The following is a 9,011-nucleotide window of genomic DNA, read 5'->3' on the forward strand; positions in this document are numbered from 1 at the left end:
CGGGTCCGGGCTGGGGATTCGAACCCGCCACCTTAGGTGTACGTGGCTGGCGCCTTAGCCGGTTGAGCTATAGGCGCCGAGCCCAGAATCTCACTCTTGCTTGAGCTGGTCTCCAACTCCTAAGCACAGGCGATCCACCCACCTCAGCCTCTCAAGAGTGCTAAGGTTACAGGCTTGAGCTACCATGCCCAGTCAGAATAAATTCTTAAGCCCAGGAGTTTGAAGTTGCAGTGAGCTAAGATGATCACACCACTGTACTCCAGCTTAGGCAACAGAGTGAGAACCTGTGTCTAGTAAAAAGAACATAAAAAACACATCTCAGAGGTGCTTTTCCAGTAATGTGCTATAATGTGCTATAGAATTGCAGAATTCTGAGGGAGTGGGTATGAAAAGAACCTATTAGAAGTGAGGCATAGGGGCTGGGCATGGTGGCTCATGCCTATAACCCTAGCACTCTGGGAGGCAGAGACAGGTGGATTGCTTGTGCTCAGGAGTTCGAGACCAGCCTGAGCAATAGCAAGACCCCATCTCTATTAAAAATAGAAAAACAGGCATAACAATCTCAGGAGATCACAGGTTTGAGGTTACTGTGAGCTGTGATGCTAGACTGAGACTCTCAAAAAAGAAAAGAAAAAAAAAGTGTGGTAAAGTGTGCTGGTTTTAATTTATCTATTTTATATGTTGGACTTCTGTATAGGATTTCACTTGAAAAAAGAATTTTTTGTCTAGAAGAAAGTTGGAAAATCATTGGTTTAGTTCAGGTTCATCACTTGGGAAACTAAGCCCTAGAGAAGAGAAGGGCTTACCCATGGTTACACAGCAGACTAGTGGCAGAGCCAGGTTGGGAACTCAGACCTCTGACTCTTCCCCAGGGGGCTTTTGCAATTCCTTCCCTATAGACCTCACCAAAGCCCTACATCTGCTGTCTGAGAATAATCACTCTCATATACCTACACAAGACTGTGAGGGTAGTGTATCAGGGTGGTCGCCCTCAGTTTACAGATACTGGGGCAGGGGGTGATAGAGACTGAAGCTTAGAGGCTAAGTGTTCATGCAAGGTCTTCAAGTAAGTAGGGGCACTAGGACTTGGATCTAGGTATTACTCAGATGTTGCTTTGATTTGGCTATTTGTTTGTCTATCATAGCTCTAGTAAGTTCTTAAAAATAGTTGATTAGATCTTGCTTCACAAACCTTGAAGAAATATGGCTGAAGGTTATGTTTGGCAGACAGGCTACAGATGTGGCTTTCAGCTCAGGGTCAAGGTCCTCTAGTATACTTATTATTAAGCTCCCATTTTCCAAACATGAAGTATTCATTTTCTCCATAGCATTCCCAGGTTGGAAAAGCTCCTGGCTTACAAAATTCATTCTTACTGTGTGGCAGGGTTTGGGAGTTACTGTATGGAAGCAATATAATTAAGCAATAATTAAGAGGACAAGCTGTGGAAGCAGATTCCCTAGGTTCAAATCCTGGCTCTCTCTACCAGTTATCTGAACAAATTATCCAACCTTCTTGTGCCTCAGTTTTCTCATCTATAAAAGGGGAATAATAATTCTTGGTGTAAGGGTAGAACATGTTTTTGCTCGTAAAGCACTTAGACTGATGTCTGGCACTTAGTAAACCTATAATTAATGTTAGCTGTCACTATTATCCTATTTTACCAGAACATAACAAAAGTAACCAATAATAAATCTCTTGCCCTCGAGGAGGTTACTCACTTCTCAAAATGGGACAAACATATCACAGAATACATAAATTGCAATTTGCCAAGAAGTACTCGAGGCAGTGTAACTTGTGGTCATAAAGTTTGCATTCTCAAATCACACGGACCTGGGTTTCAAACCTGACCCAACACTTGATGACTGCAAGACCTCAGGCAGTCCCTGTCTGTCTGTCCTAAATGAGCTGCAGTACTGTAGCTATCTGACTATCTGATCTTCAGTATTATAGTAAAGTGTTAAGGGGATGCAGGGAAATAGTACACATACAACAGTGTTTGACATACAGGAAAGCACCCCCAAACTAATGGTTGTGATCTAAGCACCTCGCTTTCTCTTGCTCAGCAGGTGCTCTCTTCCAACCCTGCCTCCTTTTCCCCCCATCAGGGAGAAGCTGCAGAAGCATGGTGTGTGTATCCGGGTCCTGGGCGATCTGCATTTATTGCCCTTGGATCTCCAGGAGTTGATTGCACAAGCTATACAGGCCACTAAGAACTACAACAAGTAAGTTCTCAGATTTCTCCTTAGGACCTGAAGGAATTTTTTTGACTCTCTGCTAATCTTAAAGAGATATTCTACATCTTCCTTCGTCTACATTTGGTGAAAAGGGCAATGAGGGAATAGTTTGAGATACGTAGAGGTTTTTCTTCTTTCCATCTGCGGGGCAGACCAGAGATGATTCTGCAATACTGTGTTCCATGCGTGTATACTGACACATGCACACAGTTTTGTCCTTCACGTTCATGTTTCTCCTCCTTCCCAGTTGTATGTACTATATAAAAATATGTATGTATATGTACAGGTGTGTGTATATAATAATATACATATATTATTTTTAAGTTGACAGGGGACAGGAGCATGTCAGTCTTTATCCCTGTCTCTCTGAAGTTAAATCCTTCAAAAAATGCTTTTTCTGTTCCACTCCTTTAATCCGTGGATGATATCTGTGCAGAGGGGAAGAGAGTTCAGTAATCCAAACCTCACTTTGTGTAGTTTTGTAATAGAGCATGTGTTTAGCTTTGGATTTGCATCAGATCTCCTTCCTATTTTCCTTTGCTTGTGCTAATATGACAATGGATTCACGTCTTCTGAAAGCTGGTTAGCAGTAGAAGGGGGGTAGGAGGGCAATACAGGCCATTTAGTATTTGTCTTTTTATAAAACTAATATTGTGGGCTCGGCGCCTATAGCTCAACCAGCTAAGGCGCCAGCCACATACACCTAAGGTGGCGGGTTCAAATCCACAACCTGGACCCGCCAAACAACAATGACAGCTGCAACCAAAAAATAGCCAGGCGTTGTGGCGGGCGCCTGTGGTCCCAGCTACTTGGGAGGCGGAGGCAAGAGACTCGCTTGAGCCCAGGAGTTGGAGATTGCTGTGAGCTGTAATGCCACGGCACTCTACCCAGGGGGACAGCTTGAGGCTCTGTCTCAAAAAAAAAAAAACAAAAAAAAACAAACTAATGTGTTTATTCCAAAAAAACTTGAACACTACAAAAACTCATAATCTCACCTTTCAGAGGTATCCAGGGCTAACTCTGGGGTGCGTTTGTTTTTCCAGGGAAGGGCTGCTCTATACTCAATGACTGCAGTCATCCGTCCTTGTCTCCTTTTGTAAATTATTCTGTTCTTTCCACCTCAGATGTTTCCTGAATGTCTGCTTTGCATACACATCTCGTCATGAGATCAGCAATGCTGTGAGAGACATGGCCTGGGGTGTAGAGCAAGGCCTGCTGGATCCCAGGTATTCTGAGATTTTTCACATAGTAGTCAATGGAACAGACACGTATGGAACCATAGACCCCTCCTGTGCCATGAACTTGGCCAGAGGTCAAATCAGGGCTACATGTTGAAAGATTTAGGGGGGATCTCCCAAACAAGATTCAGATATTTTTCTAAAAGAAAATTGTTAATGATTAACAGAATAGTGGAATCCTAATTATTAGAGCTTGGGAGGGCTTTAGAAATGATCTGTTCAGTCCCTCCATGTTATTATTAATGTAATTGTTCATAATAATATTCATAAACTAATAATAGCAATGGTAAAATAATAGGAGTAATAAATGACCGAGGCATTGCATTATGTTCTGTATTTTATATGTAATTTACCTTGTGTGTGAGAGATTCAAGTTTATTGTCCATTTTATAGATGAGAAAACTGAGCTTATCTTTGAAGTGTCTTGACCAAGGTCATTTTATTATTAAGTGCCAGAGCTGGGACTCATATCTAAAGCTGTTTGATTTCAGAGTTCTTATTCTTTACCTCTATTATATGGAATCTTGGGACCCAGGAAGATTTCTGACTCTCTTCTTGGGTATAATTCAGTTGACCTGGGAAACTAAGTTAAAAATCAAGAAGTTGCTCAGGCTCAGCGCCTGTGGCTCAAGCGGCTAAGGCGCCAGCCACATACACCTAAGGTGGCAGGTTCGAATCCCCAGCCCGGGCCCGCCAAACAACAATGATGGCTGCAACCAAAAAATGGCCAGGCATTGTGGCGGGCACCTGTGGTCCCAGCTACTTGGGAGGCGGAGGCAAGAGACTCGCTTGAGCCCTGGAGTTGGAGGTTGCTGTGAGCGTGATGCCATGGCACTCTACCCAGGGGGATAGCTTGAGGCTCTGTCTCAAAAAAAAAAAAAAAAAAGAAGTTGCTCAATTGGGAGGCCAAGGCAGGTGGATTGCTTGAGCTCAGAAGTTAGAGATCAGCCTGAGCAAAAGTGAGACAACTTCTCTACTAAAAATAGAAAAACTGGCTAGACATGGTGGCACATGCTATAGTCCCAACTACTCAGGGAGGCTGAGAGAAGAAGATGGCTTGAGCCCAGGAATTTGAGATTGCTGAGATCTATGATGCCACAGCAGTCTAGCCTGGGGCAACAGAGAGAAACTCTGTCTCAAAAAACAAAACAAAAAGAGTTTGCTTGGCTTGGCGCCCATATTCAGTGGCTAGGATGCCAGCCACATACACCAGATTTGGGTTCGAATCCAGCCCGTACCCGCCAAACAACAATGACAACTATACCCCAAAAATAGCCAGGCATTGTGGTGGGCACCTGTGGTCCCAGCTACTTGGAAGGCTGAGGCAAGAGAATCACTTAAGCCCAAGAGTTTGAGGTTGCTGTGAGTTGTGATGCCACAGCACTCTACCAAGGGTGACATAGTGAGACTCTGTCTCAAAAAAAAAAGTTTGCTCACTGCGAATAGAATTAGATAAGAAAGAAAAGAGATAAGGGCCAGACACAGTGGCTCTGGGAGACCAAGATTGCCTGAGCTCACCGGTTCAAGACCAGCCTGAGCAAGAGCAAGACCCCCCCATCTCTAAAAATAGCAGGGCATTGGGGCAGGTGCCTGTAGTCCCAGCTACTTGGGAGGCTTAGGCAAGTGAATCACTTGAGCCTAAGATTTTGAGGTTGCTGTGAGGATTGACACCATGGCACTCTACTAAGGGTGAACAAGTGAGACTCTGTCTCAGAAAAAAAAAACTCAGTCAGGAGGGCACCGGCCCCATACACCAAGGGTATCTGGTTCGGACCTGGCCCTGGCCAAACTGCAACAAAAAATAGCCGGGTGTTGTGGCAGGCACCTGTAGTCCCAGCTACTCGGGAAGCTGAGGCAAGAAAATCACCTAAGCCCAAGAGCTGGAGGTTGCTGTGAGCTGTGATGTCACGGCATTCTACCAAGGGTGACAAAGTGAGGCTCTGTCTCTAAAAATAAACAAACAAATAAATAAAAGGAAAGAAAAGAGATAATTTTGAAGGCTAGTTTATGAGTGCTTCTCTTTGCCAAAACAAAAACTAGGTGATCTTTCTATGCCACATGTCAATCATTCATTCATTTAACAGTTTTGGGGTTTTTTTTTGAGACAGTCTCACTATGTCACCCTTGGTAGAGTATTGTGGTGTCACAGCTCACAGCAACCTCAAATCTTGAGCTTAAGCAATTCTTTTGCCTCAGCCTCCCTAGTAGCTAGGACTACTGGTCCCCACCACAACGCCCAGCTATTTTTTTGTTGCAGTTGTTTAGTTGGCCTGAGCTGGGTTTCAACCCACCACCCTCAGTGTATGAGCCTTAACAAATATTTTTTAAGCCAACTATAGGTAGACACATTGCTGTACATAGGGGATAAAAATACCTATTTTCTGCCTTATGGAGCTCTGGTTATTATACAAATTAGCATAAAATTACAATGGAGGCAGGTGTTATGAGGGCATTGGTGCATGGTACAAAAAGAGATGATAGGAGGAATGGACCTTTTAGAGAATGCTGCTGCCCTGAGTAAGTAAGTGACCTAAGAAGGAAGAGTAAAGAGTAATGGGTGGCACCTGTGGTTCAATGAGTAGGGTACTGGCCCCATATACTGAAGGTGGCAGGTTCTAGCCTGGCTCCGGCCAAACTGCAACAAAAAATAGCTGGCATTGTAGCAGGCGCCTGTAGTCCCAGCTACTGGGGGGGCTGAGGCAAGAGAATCACCTAAGCCCAAGAGCTGGAGGTTGCTGTGAGCTGTGACACCATGCCACTCTACTGAGGGTGACAAAGTAAAAAAAAAAAAAAAGAAGAGTAAAGAGTAACTAGGGAAAGAGGTGGGAGTAGTATGAGGAGCTAATTTGTTGTAAAAAAAAAAATCTGTTGGAATAAATCAAGTAGACACTATGTGGAAGAGAGCTTAGATTATGGTGGTGGTGCTGGAATGGGTATAGTAGACTGCATCAAGAGCTATCACATATGGGCTCGGCACCTGTGGCTCAAGTGGCTAAGGTGCCAGCCACATACACCTGAGCTGGCGGGTTTGAATCCAGCCTGGGCCCACCCAACAACAATGATGACTGCAGCCAAAATATAGTCGATGTTGTAGTAGGTGCCTGTACTCCCAGCTACTTGGGAAGCAGAGGTAAGAGAATCGCTTGAGCCCAGGAGTTAGAGGTTGCTGTGAGCTGTGATGCCACAGCACTCTACCCAGGGTGACAGCTTGAGGCTCAATCTAAAAAAAAAAAGAGCTATCAAGTACATAAAATCAGTAGGACTTAGCCAGTTGAGGTGGCTCAAATCCGTAATCCCTAGCACTCTGGGAGGCTGAGGTGGGAGGATTGCTTGAACTTAGGAGTTCAAGACCAGCCTAAGTATGAGTGAGACCCTTCTTCCATTAAAAATAGAAAAATTAGCCAAGCACCATGGTGGGCCCAGCTACTAGGGCGGCTGAGGCAGGGGGATCATTTGAAGCCCCAGAATTTGAGGTTGCAGTGAGCTATGATAACACCATTGCACTTTAGCCTGGGTGACAGAGTGAGACTCTGTCTCAAAAAATGAACCTCTTAGGGAGTTCAAGACTTAGGAGTTCAAGATGAGCCTGAGCATGAGGGGATACAGGCAATCCTCCCACCTTGGCCTTCCAGAGTGCTAGGATTATGGATGTGAGCCACCTCAACTGGCCAAGTCCTATAAGGTTATAAGGGTTTTTGACTTATGTAACAGTGGGTAGTAGTGCCCTTTACTGTGCTAGGGAACAGGGATCCAGTTTAAGGAAGAGGGTTAGGAGTCTGGTTTTAGATATCTTGATATTGAACAGAGATGTCCAGTTGACAGTTAAGAGATACTTGTGTAGAGGTCATCCTTGTATAGAGTAAGGAAATTGAAGCAAAAAGGCCATAAGGATGCTGAGGAGAGTTAGAAAAGAAAAGGGGTAGGATGACGATTTGACAAACTGCTTTTTACGGCTTGGGTAGAGGAGAGTGAACCTTCAAGGCACAAGAAAATGAACAACTAGCAAGATAGGAAAAAAAACAGTGCCATCAGTGTTTTAGGAACCAAGGAGGAATTTGGGGGGGGGGGTTGTTTGTTTGTTTGTTTGGGAGGATTTTCTGTTTTTGAGACAGAGTCTGACACTCTTGCCCTGGGTAAAGTGCTGTGGCATTATCATAGATCTCAGCAACCTCAAACTCCTCAGCTCAAGCAATCCTCTTGCCTCAGCCTCCTGCATAGCTGCTTGGTCCTCAGGTTCCCACCACAATGCCTGGCTATTTTTTAGTAGCAATGAGGTCTCACTCTTGCTCAGGCTGGTCTTAAACTCCTCAGTTCAGGCAGCCCGCCCACCTCAGCCTCCCAGAGTGCTAGGATTATTGGTGTGAGCCACCTCGCCCAGCCAAGAGAGGGAATTTGTTGATGCTGGTTGGGTGTGATGCTGTCAGATGCTGTAGAGATGTTATTTAAGATGCAGATAAAAAATTAGCTGTTGGGAAAAATAATTAAGATACTGGTAAGTTAGCAGTGGCAAAAGCAGGCAGGAAGATGAGCTAGAAGAGGGATATATTAAATAAATGAGCACTCTGAGAGGCCAAGGTGGGTAGATTTCCTGAGCTGAGAAGTTCAAGACCAGCCTGAGCAAGAGCGAGACTCCATCTCTACTAAAAATAAAAAAACTAGCCAGGCGTTGTGGATCCCTGTAGTCCCAGCTACTCAGAAGGCTGAGGCAGGAGGATCACTTGAGCCTAGGAGTTGAGGTTGCTATGAATTATGATACCACTGCACTCTAGCCTAGGGCAAGAGAGTAAGCTTCTGTCTCAAAAAAAAAAAAAGTAGACAAATGTTACTGGTAATTTTTAAATTCTTGGCTTGGGAGTAATTTCATAGTTGGTCATCGTATTAATTTTGCCTTATAACTAATGTTTTGAATAATCTTTTATATGTATGAAGTAATATATTAATATTAAAATAATTTGGGACAAGTGTTTATGCTAGAAGGAAAACAAGCTATTTGGAAAGCAGATTTAATGTGCATCCATGCCCAGGACTAGAACTCTGATCTTGACTCGTAGGCCAGTGTGCTCTGCCTGCATTCCACATTGCAATAACTGCTGACCTTATCTCCTGCTTCTTCTCCAGCCAGTTTTGCTCCAGCCGTCTTCTCTCTCCTGCATGGTTTAGTAACTTTCCTCTGTTGGATTAGTCATACAGTCAGGGTGTGGGTTGGGCAGCGTCACCAGGGTCAAGAGGCTGATGTCTCAACCCACCAGTTCCCGAAGCTTAGTGTTCCACTAAGGACTGGGTCTGAGGTGGTGCTCTTTACATTATTCAAATTTACATAAACCCACATTTATAATAGAAAGTCAATGAGAGAATTACAATTAGACTCTACACTTTATTTTTTTCCAACAGTACTTTGAGTTGCTATTTTATTTTAGCTACACTTTTTTTATTTGAGACAGTCTTAAGCTGTCTCTACCACCCTAGGTAGAGTACCATGGCATCACAGCTCACAGCAACCTCAAACTCTTGGGCTTAAGCGATTCTCTTGCCTCAGCC

At 44.1% G+C, this 9,011-nt stretch overlaps 1 protein-coding gene across 1 annotated transcript in view; it reads left to right on the forward strand.

The window, feature by feature from the left end:
* DHDDS (dehydrodolichyl diphosphate synthase subunit) overlaps positions 1-9,011 on the forward strand; it is a 42,692-nt gene that overhangs the window by 11,192 nt on the left and 22,489 nt on the right. The window contains exons 5-6 of the mRNA XM_012811396.2: positions 2,107-2,223; positions 3,360-3,461. Of these exons, the coding sequence (XP_012666850.1) occupies positions 2,107-2,223; positions 3,360-3,461 (219 nt within the window). The remainder of the gene's footprint in view (positions 1-2,106; positions 2,224-3,359; positions 3,462-9,011) is intronic.

The sequence above is a fragment of the Otolemur garnettii genome, unplaced genomic scaffold (assembly GCF_000181295.1).
Source record: "Otolemur garnettii isolate 467f Iridium unplaced genomic scaffold, OtoGar3 scaffold00156, whole genome shotgun sequence".
Classification (NCBI taxonomy): Eukaryota; Metazoa; Chordata; class Mammalia; order Primates; family Galagidae; genus Otolemur; species Otolemur garnettii.